The sequence below is a fragment of the Crocodylus porosus genome, unplaced genomic scaffold (genome assembly GCF_001723895.1).
Source record: "Crocodylus porosus isolate Cpor-Errol unplaced genomic scaffold, CroPor_comp1, whole genome shotgun sequence".
Lineage (NCBI taxonomy): Eukaryota > Metazoa > Chordata > Crocodylia > Crocodylidae > Crocodylus > Crocodylus porosus.
In genome coordinates, this window is record NW_017728949.1 from 78607207 (window position 1) to 78625218 (window position 18012).

Consider the following 18012-nt stretch of genomic DNA (forward strand, 5'->3'; position numbering starts at 1 on the left):
CCGGCACTGGAGCCCTGGGGCTGAACACGTGGCCTGGCCGGCTGCGTGTTTCAGCACCAGGGCGAGAGCCAAACTCAGAGACACTCTGTGCAGCCAGAGCATCTCTGTGGAGGACCCAGCCTCCAGTTGCCTCAGGGCATGGCTGCGCTTTTTTAAACTTTGATTTTTTTTAGACCTCTGGATATCCAGGAGTCTCATGTTCTCCCTGCACTGCAATCTTGCAGCACAGGGAACATTTTTTTTCCCTGCATGTGCCTGTCGCCCCTCCTGAAAGGGGTTTGAGGCAGGGCAAAAGGCACATGCGCGATCGTCTGAACACAGCCATGCTGGGTATTCCAGCCCACCATCAGAAAATGGTGTTGACCCCTGTCCTAGGATATCGGCATGGATAGCTCTGTAAAATACTTTTTTTGTAAATTGGCTTTGGGTATTTTTACTTCTTTACATGATATAAAGGCACAAGAGGTTTTTTTCAACTGCTTGGTACTTTTTACTGGTCTTTCATACATTTGCTAGCAGAGCTCTTGAAATTTTGTTTGTTTTGACAATTGTAGAGATGGGTGGGGATAAAATGATTGCAAAAATATACTTAATCCAAGATTATCTGACAAAGAAATGATGTAAGTAAAACAAAGTAAAACCAACCCAAGGAGTTTTAAACAGTCTTTAACAAAAAAAATTCCCTCCTTGCTCGGTTTTCACGCTGTGATATCATCATTTTTCTAGTTTCCCAGTAGCCATCATGTCTTTCGACATATAACACCTGGATTTCTAATATTTAAAAAAAACAGAAAAAAATACAAAACCCTTACAGTGTCCATCACTTTCAGACCTCTTTTTGTATAATCTAGTCACCAAGAAAAGATGTAATTCCACTTTTTTTTAACTGCATAGGTCACATTTAATACTTTTTCCTGATGTATAAACTTCTTTCACAAGCTTCAAGCCATTGCTCCTTGTTTTACCCCCTTCTAAAACTGAATGGGTCTTCCCTTTTCATTTGTTTCATTAATTTTCATTATGTAGTGCAAATTTGGGTTCCCTTAGCTGCCTTCTTCTCACACATACCTTGTAATTTTTTAGACAAAGAGGATAAAAATATGTAAGCTTTTTATGTACATTGAATAGACTCCAGTGAACAATTTAGCAGTGAGCCATAGCACAAAAGGAGACTTCAACCCTGTAGCAACAAGGGATGTATGTTATTGCATATTTGTTAGATGACATTTAGTTACAAGCCATATATAACCTTTTTCAGGTACTGTGGGGATGAACTACCAGATGATATCAGCAGCACAGGTAATATTTTACATACTATTTAGGGTAATATGTATGTATGCATGCATGCATGTATGGATGTACATACAAACTTCTTTTTCTCCCAGTTTCTCATAGCCCAGGGAACCCAGATAGCTGTAAAATTAGATTTTTACTTCATGGCCAGTATGCCATAATCCATCATGCAAGCTTGCTAGCATCAACCTTGACAAATACTATTACTTACAAATAAAGGTAAAGGAAAAGAAATACTGAAGAAGTCTTGTTAAAAAAAAAAAGAATTAGGAAACAAGTCTGCAGGCCTTTACTCAACAGGAAACTCCAGTGAGGATGTTTTGTACAACACATGGGAAGACTGTGCTGAGACTAGTCCTCTTAAGCTACAGAACCACAAGTAGTGTAGCCAGCTTGGGGCTGTGCTGCACATACCCAGTAAACTGCCTCTTAGTAGAACTAGATGGTGTTCATGCAGTGCTGCTCTAGTGCAGCTACTGTCATTCCAGTTTAGGAGCCAGCGTGTGCAAAGCAGCTGTGGTGTGTCCCAGCATAGCAGTTGTGTATTTCAGCACAGTGCTGCCTTGCCTGTATGGAGACAGGCATTATCACAAAGTGACTTCACTGATCCAGTCCCGGTTTACAAGGCATACCCACACACTAATGGCTTCTGGGCTCTTGCATGTCAAAGTTTCCAAAAAATAGATATGCATTTTGGAATTTCAAAATTACTTGAAAACTGCAAATATTGAACTGTCTTCACACCAGAAGTGCTCAGTTTCAGTCAGCTCTGGCAAGAAGTGATCAGCCACAGCCACAAAGTAAACTTACCATGCTTCAAATGAGGAGTTATCCATGCATATTTCCCCCCCAACCCCAAACCTGAAGAAGGAGCCTTTGTGCCCAAAAACTTGTCTTACATCTCTCCCAACTATACAGTTTGTCCAATAAAAAAAGACAACAAAAAACCATCACTTCTCCAAAATTGGAAGCAGTATAGCTTCAGAAGCAGCATATCCATACAGACAGGCTAGCAGGTTAGTGGCTACACAGCTCCCAGTTAAAGGCAGACTATGCTCGGGAGCATGGTAATATGATTATATAAACATGAGGATCAAGGGCTGTAGGATTTAGATCCTGTATTTTTTTGTGGGGAAAAAAAGTATTTCTGGAAGCAGGACATGAAAAAAAGAATTCCAAAGCAGCACATTTTCATTCGTCCAAAAGGACGTAACTTATTTTTTCTTTCTATTCCTCTAGGAAATGTCATGACCTTGAAGTTTTTGTCAGATGCCTCTGTGACAGCTGGTGGCTTTCAAATTAAATATACTGCTGTAGACCCACCTTCAAAACCAAGTGATGGAAAAAATACAACTTCACAAGGAAAAATAAACTTCTTACCTGGAAAATTTGGCATTTTGTAAACAGACGGATCAACAGAGAATGGAACTGAAAGGTACCACTATTAAAGACAGATTTTAGAACTCACATTAGATATTGTTAAATACGTTACAGGAATAGCAGCTGCAACAGCCATTTGTCCTTTCATCTTTCTGAGTCTTTTTTATTTTTGCTTTTAAAACACTTCTTAATAGAGTGTATTGGGAAATAACTTTGAAAACTGTACTTAAATGATAGACTATTATTCTCTAGATCACAAAGAGTGAGTGAAACTAAAGGATTTATTCTCATAGGGTGTGTCTACACACTGTCCTACAGTGACGTAGCGATGCGCTATGTCGCCATATGGCGTGCTACAGCAATGTAGTCATCATGTGGGTCTACACGTGATCACCAACTATATCGCTGTAGCAGGATACTCCCCCCCGCAGCATAGTGCATACACCGCTACAATGATGTAGCAGTGAAATCTAACCGTGCGCCGCATGCACAGTGCAGTAAGCACCTGTACTTCACTGCGCTTTAGCACTTCCAAAAAGAAATACTAAAGCATGGCACTGTAGCACATTGTTGTATGGCAATATGTAGACACGCCCATAGGTTTCCTAACTAATCCTTTTTTAGCATAATCCACTCTTTTTTTCTCCTCAGCTCTTGTGTCATGTCACTGAAGGATATTTCTGTAGGGAGGCTAATGTTCAATGAGAGCAATTCATCTCTTACATTTTTCTTACTTTTCTTTCGTACCTATGTATTTAGTGCTGTTCAGACTTTGCTTTCCCTAGTTTTGTTTCCTTTCTGAAACACTTTTTAAAACTAATCACTTTCCCTGGATCCAGAAAGCCCTTAAAGCAACCCTCATTCCATGGTAGACTGCTTCACAGTTTAAATGCATCTTGAGAGTTGGCCTCCTGAGCCCACAGTTGGAGAATATGAGGTATCTGAAGTCAAAGATTATGAACCAGCATGACAAGCACAACATCTATGATTGTATTGTCCTCATCATGTTATTGTGATCTGGGTTGTAAACAATTAAACAGAGTTAGTCATGTCTTCCTTGCCTAGTGCCAGACCATTCCAAGTACTTTCACTTCTCAGACTTTACCCATTAATACTGAAATATTCTCTGATACCTGGGAAAACTGGGAAACTAATGCACCAAATTAAACTGTCCACTGACCACCAGTAAACCCTTCTTCAAGATAGTGACTACATGTTATATTTTGTTCATACCAAGAAGATTCACTATACTGACTGGAAAAAACACTGAGCCTTTTCCATGTTTTTAACTTTCTGTTAAACCCGAGTGCAACATATCATTAAATCTACCTCTTTTTCAATTATGTCCAGAATTTCCAGCCTGTGGTGTTATTTTTTCCCCCTCATATATTTTAGAATGTACTCTATTTTTTGTGTTATGGTTAACACTTGGTTCATTTTATACTAGCGAATTTTTCCAATATTAGATGTTTTCCTGACCTACTGTTCAAGTTAAGCTTTTCCAGTGACTTCAGTGGGCAGTGGAATGGGTGTTAAAGGCTTATGTTCTTTGGGATGTATTCCAGACAAAAATAGTAGAGCTTTCAGCCTAATCAGGCCTCTCCCCAGATAAGATTCAATATTACAGCATTAATAATTGAGTGACTTCTGTGAATTTTAACTTTGGGATTTTGTGAGTTTGAACCTTAAATGAGAAACCAAAATCAAACTACAAACAAGAGTAGAGATAGCATATTGCTGGAACCACAAAAAACATGGTTTTCACTTCCAGCATGTAACATAAGAGTTATGAAAAACAGTTCTATTTTGCTAATTGTTCAATAATTATTGTGTTTTCAGCCATTACAAAATGAAGTAATCTTTAGTTCTGTAGTCTATGAATATTCTTTTTTCTAATAGTGAAATGACTATAATAATTCAGTTTTCCTCAAACTAACTGGCTATAAAGTAATATTAAATCTGTAAATAAATTATGATTAATTAAATCCAAGTGGCCTTTTCAGATAACTAGGTCTTACCATTAAGATCTTACAGGAAACCCATAGATTTGTATACCTATAAAACCAAACATGGAAAGCAAAATCCATTGCATACTTCTGTTTTACAGGAAAATGCAAATAAACCTAAGCGAATAAGTTGAGCTTTTCTTTCTTTTAACAAGATAAGATGCTGCATTCATTTTTACATATGTTGACATATCTGTCCTTCAGTGTGGCATCCATTCCATAGCTTAATGGGCCATGTCTAGATGAGTGCAGGCATGCAGTATGTGGCTGCAGTGCCACATACTGCACATTCAGCTGTCCTCTGTGCTGTAAGGGAGCAGCATAGGAGCGGGGGGAAGGGGATATCCAGGGGTAAAACACACACACACACACACACACACACACACAGAGCAGCGTACATGGGGGCAGCATGTGCTGCTCAAAACTGGAGGCTGGCTGACCAAAGCTACACTCCAGCTGCCAGCCAGGCTCCAAGCTGCAGGATCGCCACTGCTGCAGCCCCAGAAGGCCCTCAGGACCTCAGATAAGGCTGATGGGGCCAGCCCAGCCTCCCCTACCCCACTCGAGGTAACATGCCGTGTGCCAGAGGGTATGTGGCACAGGCATTCCCTGGGACAACTAATAGTGGCACAAGGTATCCCACTGCTAGTTGTCCCTGGGGAAACAGACATCCACACTCAGGTGGACGCAACCATGTTGATCTTTAATGTCTGCTAGGTTTAATGCCTTTCACATAGGTGGGGGGTGTTGCAGTGGCTTGGACACACCCTCCTTTCAGTCAATCTTGACATGGGAGCAGCAGCCAGGGACTTAATTTTTAAATCCCTGAAGCAAATACTAATCCCCAATTCCTTTCCCTCTGTGCTCAGCAGCACATCTAATCCCCTCCCCAACCATTGCCATTATCTCCAGCTGCCCTGTGGTGAGGGTAGGAGCCACTTCTGCCCACTCCAGCTGAGTTCTGCACAAATCTGGGCTCAGCCCAGGACAGCAGCAGCAGAAGCAGCAACAGGTGGTTCCCTCTTTTCTGACTGGTCCCCCAGCATTTCCTGCCAGCTGGGAAGTAGACATGGGGCAAGGGAACAGCCCCCACTACTGCCACTGGCTCTAGCCAAACCCAGCTCCATGTGCAACTGGAGCAAGCAGGAAGTAGCTCTGGAGGTCCTCTTGCCCCTCCCACCTCACCCCAAGGTCAGGTGGGGACAGTGGAAACAGTGGGCAGAAGGGGAAACAGGAGAGGAGTGAATGTGCAGCTGGGCAGGGAGATGAAGAGAAGGGAGAACGAAGATTTTTACATGCTTGAGGAACTTAAAAAAGATGCCCCAGTACTGCTTCTGTAGTACAGTTTGCCCTTGGTAGTAATTTGTGGTACTTGGTATTTCGGAAGAGACTGGGAGCTGGGGTACAGCTGGCTTCAGCATGGGGTGCTGCTCTTGTATCCCCCTTTCTGATGTCCTGGATTCACCCACACTCTCATGTCATATTTTTCTTTAAATATGTGTACTTATTTTGCAGTCTTGTTTCCATGTTCTTTAAATGTAGAATGAATAAACTTAATTTATCTTAATTTTTGTTAATGCTGTATGAGAAACAATCTCCCTATGTACACAATGATGAGTTCTGAATTAGTTGTTACGACTCAGGAAAGAAACCTTGGAATCATTGTAAATAGTTCTCTAAAGATATCAGCTCCATGTATGCAACAACAGCCAAAACGCCAATACAATGTTGGGCATCATTAAGAAATAAACTGCAAACAAAATGGAGAATATTTTCATGCCACTGTACGAATCCATGGTGCGCCCACATCTTAAATAATGTATGTAGTTCTAGTCCCCGCATCACAAAAAGGATGTTTATAGACTTAGAAAAGGTCAAGAGAAGGGCAACCAAAATGATCAGGGGCCAGAGCAGTTGCCATACCAGGAGAGACTAAAAAGGTTAGGACCCTTTGAATTGGAAAGGAGAAGACTGAGCGGGGTTATGGTAGAGACCTATAAAGTCATGAAGAGTATGGACCAAGTAAACAGGAAATTGTTGTTTACCAAATCACCAAATACTAGAACTAGGTAGAACCCACTGAAATTAGTTGGTAAGAGGTTTAAAACTAACATGTGAAAGTTCTTTTTTATGCACTACATTTAGCTTGTGAAATTCATTGCCACAGGAAGTAGTGGAGGCAGAAAGCACCTCCAGGTTCAAAAAGGGACTGGATAGATCAATGATAGATGAATTAATAGCTATTGAACAGAATGTTTGGAGATGTTTCCTCTGGCATCTCCAATCTACTAATTGTGGATGTCAGGAAAGGTATTGAATAGGGGGACAGATGATTCCAGAGATATGTAGTTCGATACTCTCCCATCCACTTCTGCTACTGTTGGAGATGGGCTACTGGGCTAGATGAACCATTGGTCTAACCCACTATGGCATTTCTTATATTCTTATTTTTAATTAATGTCTTCATGATATTCCTGTTATAGTACAACACTTACTGGAGTTCAGCTGAAAAAGTTGTTTTCACCTGTGTCAGGGATTTTTCAGATTGTATGTCTTTAATCAAAGCTAACTTTAATTTTTGCTAGCACTGTCAGGTACAACAAAGACTGCAGCCTCCAGTTTGCCACTGAATTTACAAATAAACAATAATGGTGATAATTAATGTTAGTTTCTAACATAAAGATTTTTTTAAAAACAACAAAAGCCACAATACGACAAATGTTCTTCATTTCCATACAATCATTCTACATCATTGCTTTATCATTCCATAAAATGGAATAGGGTAAGTTATGGATCATGTTATAAAAATATTCCTGACACTTTGAACACTTTTGTACACAACAGCAATAGCAATGACAGAGTAGTGGAATAATTCAAAGTCTGACATCCAAAATCCCCTGAAAGGGAATAAAATACCACATATAAAATTAAAAATCACACAAAAAACGATTCTTGATTTTTACTGAGCCATAATATGAGTGCAGCCTCTGTAATTCCAAATTCTCTTACTACAAGCCTTGCAGTAATGCCAGTGGAAAAAAAGTTTCATATTACATATTTAACAGAATCAAGATGCAGCTATTCTGTACTGAACCAAAAAATAACTGGCACTTCTAAAATCCTGCCACCTGGTGGACTAAACAAGAAGGCTATTTTAATTTTTCATAGGTGTATTGTTTTTTTATTTTTGTTAAGTCATCAGCAGTATTTATTACTCATAGACTGCGAACACTAAGCTGGCCCGTTAACATTTTATTTAAGATTAAACATGATTTTTTTTGACTAACCAAAAAGTATGATGTCTTAAAATGATGTGGGTTAATATATCTACTGAAAGTAACTAAGGCTAAAAAAGTAATCTCCATTGGACAGTTGTGCAGTCGGTAATGACATCATTCCACAATGTTTTACTTTCCAGCACGTAACACCCTTGAGGATTCTGTTATAATACTGTATATTAGAAGCTAATTAATAGCTCTACCGGTGCTTCAATCAGGAAGATGCAAGAAGTACTACTAAAATTTGTGCTTACCCTTGTGAAACTTTGTGTTGTCTGCACTTCAAATATGTTGTAGATTAGCCTGAGTCATTTCATATTCAAGTGAGTTGCTTCTACATATAAAATTGTGATTGCAAATCATCCAGCATTTTAACATGTTTTAGTAAATACATTTTGACAGCTGTCTCCTAAGATATGGAATAAATTTAGCCACAACAAATTAAGTGTTTTTATATCCTCATCTGAAACAATTGTTGGGCATTTGCAAAGTCCTCCTACTGAAATCTCATATTGCTTTCCAGTCACTGCCACTGCTATGGTGATGTAACGGCAAAATCTAACCAAGTGCCTTACGCACAGCGCAGTAACCACCCATACTGTGCCATACTTTAGTACTTCCAGAAGGAAGTACTAAAGCATGGCATAGTAGCAACATCACTGTATGGCAGCATATCATAGTATCATAGTGCTTAGGGTCAGAAGGGACCTAAACAGATTATCAGGTTCAACCCCTGCCCTGGGCAGGAATGGGTGCTGGGGTCTTATGACCCATATAGATGCACCCATTATGGACCAGGCATGTCTTCAGCATCACTGTAATCCAGTATGGTGGCAGTGTCCCCTGGATGTCCCCAAATACACCCTGCTCACCTGTTCCTGCTCACAAGCTTCAAACCCAGAAATGTGCTGGTGAGGTCAGTCCCAGGTATCGTTATAGTCACCTGCAAAACTTTAGTGTGCTTGAGAGTAGACTTCTGACAGAGCTATTAGAATTTATCAAGCAAAGTCATTCAGTGAAGGTGGAGACTGGACAGCGGACAGTACTCCAACACAGGACATGATAGAAAATGCAAAATACTGCAAAAAGGATACCTAAAGCAGACATTTATAAGCAGCTCAAGACTGGAGTCTACAAAAACACAGCACATGGAACTGTACATATTGTGGCAAACAACATAAAACTAAACAATATCCAGTATTTGGGGGAAAAGAGATGCAAGAGTTTGCAAGCTTCAACAGAGGGTGTGCATCATGGACAAAAAGGATGGTACCAGCACCATTAGCTCAAATGAATTGCTTGTAAGAGCAATGACATTTCAGAACAAGTGGACTACCAGCACGAATGGAACAGTTAATTTTGTATTGGACACAGATGCACGAAGAAACAGCATGCCAGAATACTGATATTACCACTGGAAGAAAAACCACCACAAGTAGTAGAATTTAAATGAGTAAAATTTAAGTCTTACAGTGGTGAGCTTATACCCAATGAAAGGGTATGTAAACAAAATGTATGGGTAAATAACAAACTGGAAAGATACAATGTGTAATCATACCAGGGCAAAACATCAATTATTGGGTTAAAAACTGTCTAGCCCTTGGTCTCTTCAAGAGGGTGAACTTGCTGAATGGATGAAGGATCAAAAAGATTAAGAAAGAGTTCAGTGTTGTCCTTCAGAGGACCAGGAAGCTCTCAAGAGAATTGCTGAATCCCAACATCCCAGAACATATGATCCTAGAAGAGTTCTCCTTGCCCTAAGGCAGAGGCTGAAAGAGGCATTAGATATGCCTGTTGTGCAGTTTTAGAGTGAGTAGAAAAACCAACAAAGTACGTACACTCACTGGTCATAGCAAAAAGAGGAAAGATGATGCATTTGCTCATTTATAAACCCCAAAGTCTTAAACAAATACATAAAGATGAATATTTTCCACTGCCTACCAAAGGAGAAATTCTGAAACAGAGGGCAGAGGCTAAATATTTTTCTGTGCTTGTTGCATCAGCAGGATTCTGGCAGAGGCACTTAGAAAAACAGAGCACGTGTTTTTTCACATTCAGCACCCCTTTTGGGAGACTAGATTTCTCTGATTGCCATTTGGGTTTTGCTCAGTAGACGAGATACTTCAGGGGAAAATAAAACAAGTTTCCTAGGCTATAGATGGTACTAGGTACCAGAAAGAGACCATTTAAATCTGGGGAAAAACAACAAAAGAGGCCCTGTACATCTGCAGAAAGAGTCAGCTATGAGCTACTGTCTGGTATTATTGCTCAGTTTGCAGAGTCCTCTATCCCATATGAGCATTTTTAAAGATTGCAGCTTTCAGTTAAGTGCTGTGCTGTTTGCTGGACAGTGGACACTGTATTCACACAGCGGGCTGCCCAAGATGTTCATCATGGACAGTGTTGTTTTAAAGCATCTGTATCCAGATCTCAATCTGTTCAGCTTGACCCAAACTTCTCTGTGAAGGTCATGCCCAATGGGGGACTCATTTGGTATTGGTATAAAACACTGTAGGAATAGATTCCAGACCAGACTACTCTGAACGATCATTTCATTTCTATTCACCCCATCCCTTACCTAAATTTATCACAACACACAAGGCCACCCCAGCCTGCTGGGCTCTTCACAGGCCCAGAAACCTGGCAGCAGGTGGGGTCTTTCTTTTATCATTTGATCTAATGCCCAAGGGTGCAGGGAATACGTGCGTGTGTGCACGCAAGCTATGCAGCCTCTTCTGAGTCTCTGTGCACTGTTAAGTACAGTGTCGAGCTCTTTAGTGAGACAACTTCTGGACCTACCAGGAGCACAATAACCTGCTGGGGCATAAACTCCTGCAAGTGCAGTGGTTCTGAGCACTCTGAAGTTGGCACCCCATGTCATGCTGGCTAAATGTCATAAGACAGCTATCTGTGCAGAGACTTGACTGCTGACCTTCTACATGTGTTTTTAGAGGTGAGGGAAAGGTCTAATGTGACTCCTTGGTAAGCTGGGATATGCTCATAAGGAAGGATGTGGTTGCCTACTCTGATTTCATAGACATTTGGGCTGGAAGGGACCCTGGAGGATCATCGAGTCCAGCCCCCCGCCCCAGGGGCAGGAAGTCAGCAGGGATCATAAGATCCCAGCAAGATAAGCATCCAAATGTGTTTTGAAGGCGTTCAAAGTGGGTGCTTGAACTGCCTCGGTGGCAGTCTGTTCCAGACCTTGAAAGCTCGGACAGTGAAGAAGTTCTTTCTTATGTCCAGTCTGAACCGGTCACAGTGGAGTTTGTGACCATTCGATCTTGTCATCCCTTGGGGGGTTCCCCCAGATCCTGATGAGCACCCTGATAAGCTTATAGGTGGCACCAGATCACCCCGAGCCTGCACTTTTCCAGGCTGAATAGCCCCATTGCTCTCAGCCTCTCATCATAAGGTCTGCTTTCCTGACCTCTGATCATGCGCGTGGCTCTCCTCTGCACCCTTTCAAGCTTCTCCACATCCTTGAATTGTGGAGCCCAAAACTGGATGCAGTACTCCAGCTGCCTCACCAAGGCCGAGTACAATGGGAGAATGACGTCCCAGGATCTTCTTGAGAAGCATCTATGGATGCAAGCCAGAGTTTTGCTCACTTTACTAGCCGCAGCATCACATTGAAGGCTCATGTTCATCTTGTAGTCAACCATGACACCCAAGTCCCTTTCGTTTGTAGAGCTAACCAGCGTAGCACTACCGAGCCTATATGCATGGTGCAGGTTTTTCCTTCCAAGGTGGAGAACTTTGCATTTTTTGGTGTTGAACACCATCAGGTTCTCGTCCACCCATTTCATGAGTCCGTCCAGATCCACTGGATCACCCTCCTGTCCTCAGGTGTGGATGCTTTACCCCAGAGTTTGGTGTCATCGGCGAACTTGGCCAATCTGCTTCTAACACCATTGATGTAGATGTTAAACAGTATAGGCCCTAGGACAGAGCCTTGTGGGACCCCACTGGTCACAGCACACCAAGACGATTGGTTCCCATCGACCACCACCCTGTGGGTCCTACCGCAGAGGCAGTTCCCCAGCCAGCGGATCGTGGTAACATCAAGGCTGCGGTTAGCCAGTTTAACCAAGAGGTGATCATGGGATACCAGACCAAAGGCTTTTTTAAAGTCAAGGTATATGACGTAGATCTCTTCCCCTTTGTCCAGGTGATAAGTCACCTGGTCATAAAAGGAAATGATATTGGTCAAGCAAGACCTACCCATAACAAACCCATGCTGGGTATCCCTCAGGATATTGCCTTCAGCTAGCCTGTTAATGATGGCCTCCTTGATAATCTTTTCCAAGACTTTCCCCAGGACAGAGGTCAGGCTGATGGGCCTGTAGTTCGCCGGATCTACTTTCCTCCCTTTCTTGAAGATAGGCACCACATTGGCCTTCTTCCAGTCTTTGGGCACTACACCAGAGCCCAAAATCTCTCAAAGAGCCGTGCCAGGGGCTGAGCTGTGATGCTCGCCAGCTCCCTGAGTACCCTTGGGTTTAACCCATCAGGGCCGGCTGACTTGAAGGTATCCAGCCTGTCAAAGTGCTCCTTCATGAGGTCAGCTTTGATGGAGGGCAAGGAATCTCCTTCACCCCAAATAACAGAACAGAAAACAAAGCCAAACTGTCACTTGCTGACCTTGCTTGACAGCGAACGATAAAAATAATGCCTGCAAAGTCAGGAGCAAATGGCAGTCACTGGTGACTTGCAGCTATACTGTATATATAAAGCAAAGCCAATAATAGTAGATTATCCTTTGGGGTCCCAAGAGCTCCCACTGCTCCATGACCATGAAGCTGCACGTACTTATGATGGTAAATAATGGTTGCAAACAGGACTGGTATCCCAAGGTATGGGATATGCTCCTATCTTGGCACCTTAAAAGTGGTTGCCAAAGGGTAAACTGCCGCACGTTAGTGCGCCACAAGAGCCATGGAGGCATGCCACAAAAAAGGGTATACATTTTTTTTTTTTTGTATTTTAAACGTTTTTATGTTTGCACATTTTAACACACAATGTTGTTTTTAAGTCAGAACTCCGAAGACTTGACACAACACTCGCAATCAGCTTGGGTCCCCCCCAGCCAAAAATAAAGTCTGCCGCTATGATGATTAGAGGCATTATACAGCCGTACATATGTGTGCAGGCACGTGTGTAGCGAGGAGCGCACGTGCACACACGCGGGCCCTCAGGCGCCGGCAGGAGCTGCGCGTGGCACGGGTCGAGGGGCGGGGCGGGCCTCTCCCGCGCTGCCTGCGAAAAGCCCGGGCCGTAGCCCGCGGGAGGGGCGGGGCGAGCACGGGCCAATGGCAGAACGGGGTCTACGCACAGGTGGGCGGAGCGATTGATCGATGACTCGGCGCTCTGTTGCCTGCCCGGCGCGGTGCGCGCGGAGCGAGAGCTGGCGCCGGCGCGATGTTGTCGGCGCGCGGCCTCAGGCCCCGCCCCTCCCTGGCGCTGATTGGCTGAGCGGGCGCTGCTCGGGTCCGCCTGGCAGCCAGTCCCGCGCGCCGCCATCTTAGCCCGGGAGAAAGTGAGCGGGTGGCTGGCGCGAGGCAGGAGCGGGCAGGCGCGCGGGCTCTGCGGCTCCCGCGACACCATGAGCGCGCCCGGGCCCGGGCCCGGGCCCAGCCTGCTGCCGCTGCTGGAGACGCTGGAGGATGCGGCCGCGCCGGCGGGGGAGCTCACCGATGCGCTCCTCACCTTCGTCAAGTGAGTCCGCGGGGGGCTCGCGTTAACCCGGGATGAGATGGCAGGAGAGGCGGGCGGGCCCGTCTGCGCGCGGCGGCGGGGGCTGCTCGCAGGGCCCTGCGGGTCGGCGCCTGAGTGCGGCGGGGCTGCTCCCGCGGGTCCCTGTTGGGGGAGAAAAGCTGCTGCTTTCCGACAAACGGCTCCCAGCGCCCGTGGGTCCGCAGCAGTGCCAGCCCTGTCGCCCCTGTCACCCGCCCCCTCGGTCCCACCCCCGCGGGGCGGATCGCGGCAGCCCCGTCTAGACACGAAGAGTTAGAGCGAGTGCGCCAGCCTGCGCTTTGCTTAGGGACATCTGTGGGCTGGGGGAGTGGTAGGTGCAGTGGAGGGAAGGGCTGGGATTCAGACACCTGGACAGATGGTAGGAGTGGGCCAGCCGGGAGCTCATGAGGTTTGACAGGGACAAATGCACAGTCCTGCACTTAGCAAGGAGCAAGCCCATGCACTGGTACAGGCTGGGGCTGACTGGCTGCACAGCAGCTTGGCAGAAAAGGACCTGGGGGTGACAGTGGATGAGAAGCTGAATATGAGCCAGCTGTGTGCCCTTGTTGCCAAAAAGGCTAATGACATACTGGGTTGCACTGGTAGGTGTGTTGCCGGTAGGTGCAGGGAAGAGATTCAGCACTGGTGACCAGGCCACATCTGGAGTACTGTGTCCAGTTTTGAGCCCCCTACTACAGAAAGGACGTGGACAAATTGGAGAGTCCAGCGGAGGGCAATGAAGGTGGTTTGAGGACTGGGGCACATGACTTCTGAGGAGAGGCTGAGGGGACTGGGCTTATTTAGTCTGAGAAGAGAAGACTGAGAGGAGATTTAATAGCAGCCTTCAACTACCTGAATGGGGGCGTTAAGAGAGGGTAGAGCTGGACTGTTCTCAGTGGTGGCAGATGACAGAAGAAGGAGCAGCGGTCTCAAGTTGCAGCAGGAGAAGTTTGAGTTAGATATTAGGAAAAACTTTCCCAATAGAGGGTGGTGATGCACTGGAACAAGTTACCCGGAGGGGTTGTGGAATCTCCATCCTTGGAGGTTTTTAAGACCCAGCTAGACAAAGCTTTAGCTGGGATGATCTAGTTGGGGCTGGTCCTGCTTTGAGCAGGGGGCTGGACTCGATGATTTCCTGAGGTCCCTTCCAACCCTGACTTTCTGATCCAGCTACCTGAAGTGGGAGTTCCAAAGAGGATGGAGCTAAACTGTTCTCATTGGAGGCAGATTACAAGACAAAGAGCAGTGGTCTCAAGTTGCGACTAGGGAAGGCTGGGATGATATAATTGAAGGTGGTCCTGCTTTGAGCAAGGGACTGGACACTAGATGACCTCCTGAGGTCCCTTTCCACCCTAATTTTCTATGATTCTACAAGTGTCCTTTAGTTCTGGGGCTGTCAGACATGTGACCTGCAGGCTGGATCTGGATCCGGTCCATGGGGCATTGCACTAACCCTATGCTCTGGCCCTGGCCCTGCATGCTGCGTACAGTACACAGGTTGCAGGCAGCACAGAGTGGTCTGGAGCACTGCATCTAGCCTGTGCCTGAGGCCTGCTGTGCTGCATGCAGCATGTGTGGCCAGTCCAGCCCCGCATGCAACACATAACAGCCACAGGGCTCACTGTGCACATCTGTTTTGGGGCAGACATGGGGCACATGTTGCTCACAGCATATGAGCTGGATCTGGCATTGAACGCAATAGGGCATCCAGGGTGCAGGTTGCATGCAGTGGCCTGCCTGTGCTGACCCTCTGTAGCACTGTGTCCAGCCCACATACTCAGTGCTCATCCTGGGAGCAGGCACATGCTACATGTGGTACCCATTGCTGCAGGCACTCCACAGGAGGATGGTTCTGGTCTATCCCCCAGACCTACCCTGGCTGGATGAGCTTGACACCCCTGCTTTAACTCATTCCCGTGGTACTGGAAAGTTGATCTGACTTTTAGTAGTAATTTCTACTTTGGTTGTCAGTTTGCTAAGTGTTTAACATCAATCAGGAGTGTCACTATACAAGGTAAAATTCTCTGTGAACCATAAACTGCTGTGTTATTAGTTTATGTAGTTTTATAGTATTAAGCTTAAGTAGGATTTTAGAATGAATGCTTAATAGTGTGATTTGTTTTTCTCTTATTTCACCACTATGTTAGACTATTAATTATTAATGTTAGTTTAGCTTTATAAAGAATGTACATAATTCATTTGCTTTCTAACAGTTGAGAGTTTAAATAATGTAAAGAAAACCTCATAACATAAATAGGTATAATATTTGTAAAATTGTATATCTTTTTTGCTTTTGTGCCTGAAGTCGCCTAACTGGTGAGGCAGGAAAAGAATTCACTGCAGATGTTAGGAAACACTTTCCTCGGCTGTGTAAAATATTTAAGGTATGTATTGTGTTCCTTTTTTTAAAATAATTTTATTTTATTAGACATAGTAAGTAAAATGGCTAAAGGTTTATTTGTATAATTTAGATCTGGCAGCAACACTGAGTCCATTTAACTTGTAGTCCAGCTGGTGAGGAACTAACTTGATTTTGACCTGGCTATTAAAGGTTTTATCATATCGACAATTTGTACTCACTTGTCTTTTCTTTCATAAATTGGAGATTTGCATCTTATTTTACTCTTGAGAGAGTAGTTTGTCCTTGTCAGGTTCTCTGCTAGTACACTGACATGCACCAAACCCTGATATGCTAGAATGCATCTTAGATACTAAAGCCTTTTGGAGGGATTTAATACTTCCAGTGCAATGAATTCTTATTTTTCCAGGAAAGGCCAGCTGTTTGTTGGGACTCTTGTTAAAAATAGTGCTAACAAACAATGTATTTCTTTTTTTTAACTTCTAAGAAAAAAATACACAATTCTTTCTTGTAGTAGTAGAGGAAGTATAAGAAAAACATCTTTGTATAATTTGGGGTATAAATATGCGGTACATCTTGGCCAGAATGATTTGGGAATTGTAAGAATAGTAGTGATATTGGATCAGCACCAAGTATAACGAAAATTGACTGCATCGGAAATCGGCCCGGTGTGGCCGATAGATGGTTTGTGCATGTGTGCATTCTCAGCATTGCACATAGGTAGCGAGGGGCACGTCCTGGCAGTTTGGAGAGCTGTATTCAGCTGGTAAACCTGGTGTGATGGGAGGGAAAGGGTGTAGGGGGGCAGGCCCCTGTGGTAAAGGAGGGAGTGGGGTAGGTGCTTCCCAACCAGTGTGGGCGCAGGATGGAGCCATGGCTTATCTGGGGGGGCTGTTGCTCCTGACACTGCACACACCCCAGAAGGGCATGTGGCAGCCTAGATCTGGGTGGGAAGGGCTGTGCCGGGCTGGGCTGCGCCCAGGGCAGGCGGTGGTGGTACTGGGAGGGGTACCGGAGGGCTACAGCAAATTTTGGGGTGGCTGCAGCCCCCTCCCCTGTACCCCCTTCCAGCGCCACCGCCACCACCTGCCCTGAGCACAGCCAGCTCCTGCTGGGAACAGCCAAGTGCAGCCCCAGCCTGCAGCTGCAGCCTGTCCCACTTTATGCAGATCCGGAGGCACATGCCCCCCATGTCTTCCTGGGGTGTGTGCAATGGCCAGAGACACCCCTACTCCTGCCCCCTGGATGAGCTGCTTGTGGTCCCATTCCATGCCTTGCCCAACTGGGCAGCGCCTGCCCTAGCCCCACTCGCTCCCTCACCTCAGGGGCCTTGATCTGCCTTCTCTTTCCCCTCCCCTTCCACCACAACAGACTTACTAGCTGGACACTGCTCTTCAAGCTAGTGCCTGGTATCGGAAATCAAATTGATATTGGCCAATAATGTGCCTCCTTAAAAATTGACTATCAATATTGGCCCCCAAAATCTCTATTGGTGCACCCCTATTATGTTTTGCTCTTGGTAGCAAAGACATCAAATAAGTATTACTGAAGTAATGTAAAGTTCTTTGTAGATCACTTGAAGGAAGGTTCCTTTTTTCTGGCAGTCAACCTATTTCTGTTTTAAGCATGTAGTAATTTTGTTTAAAACACTGTAATCAAAGAAAGAGTGATGGTTATGTAAACAGCAGAAAGAAAACAGGAAATTGTTTCTGTGCAGATAGTTTAGTTTGTAAGTGTCTGGTCTTAAAGGTGTCTTTACACAAGCTTGGAGGCTGCTCTGATGCGCTGGACTTCCCAATTAATTGAGTCTGCTCAAACATGGCAATTTCTGTGCTCCAGTGGTTTCCTCCATCTCATGTATCAGCATCCCTGCCCTTAAGAATAGTGGTGAGGGTTCTTGAACTAAAGCTCACTGAACTTCAGTTCAAGCACCAAGAGCTGTTTTAATTAAAGCACTGCC

The 18012-nt window shown here is 44.7% G+C and overlaps 2 protein-coding genes across 4 annotated transcripts in view; both read left to right on the top strand.

Moving 5' to 3' along the window:
* TNFAIP6 (TNF alpha induced protein 6) overlaps positions 1-4541 on the top strand; it is a 26309-nt gene extending 21768 nt beyond the window's left edge. Inside the window, exons 5-6 of the mRNA XM_019554584.1 lie at positions 1259-1299; positions 2533-4541. Coding sequence (XP_019410129.1) covers positions 1259-1299; positions 2533-2696 — 205 coding nt within the window. The 3' untranslated portion in view covers positions 2697-4541. The remainder of the gene's footprint in view (positions 1-1258; positions 1300-2532) is intronic.
* Positions 4542-13491: 8950 nt separating this feature from the next.
* Positions 13492-18012, top strand: part of RIF1 (replication timing regulatory factor 1) — a 63820-nt gene continuing 59299 nt past the window's right edge. For 2 of the 3 annotated variants that reach the window (XM_019554244.1, XM_019554247.1), the window contains exons 1-2: positions 13492-13675; positions 15999-16077. In XM_019554244.1, coding sequence (XP_019409789.1) covers positions 13563-13675; positions 15999-16077 — 192 coding nt within the window. In that variant the 5' untranslated portion in view covers positions 13492-13562. The remainder of the gene's footprint in view (positions 13676-15998; positions 16078-18012) is intronic. The other variant, XM_019554245.1, reaches the window with a different exon arrangement.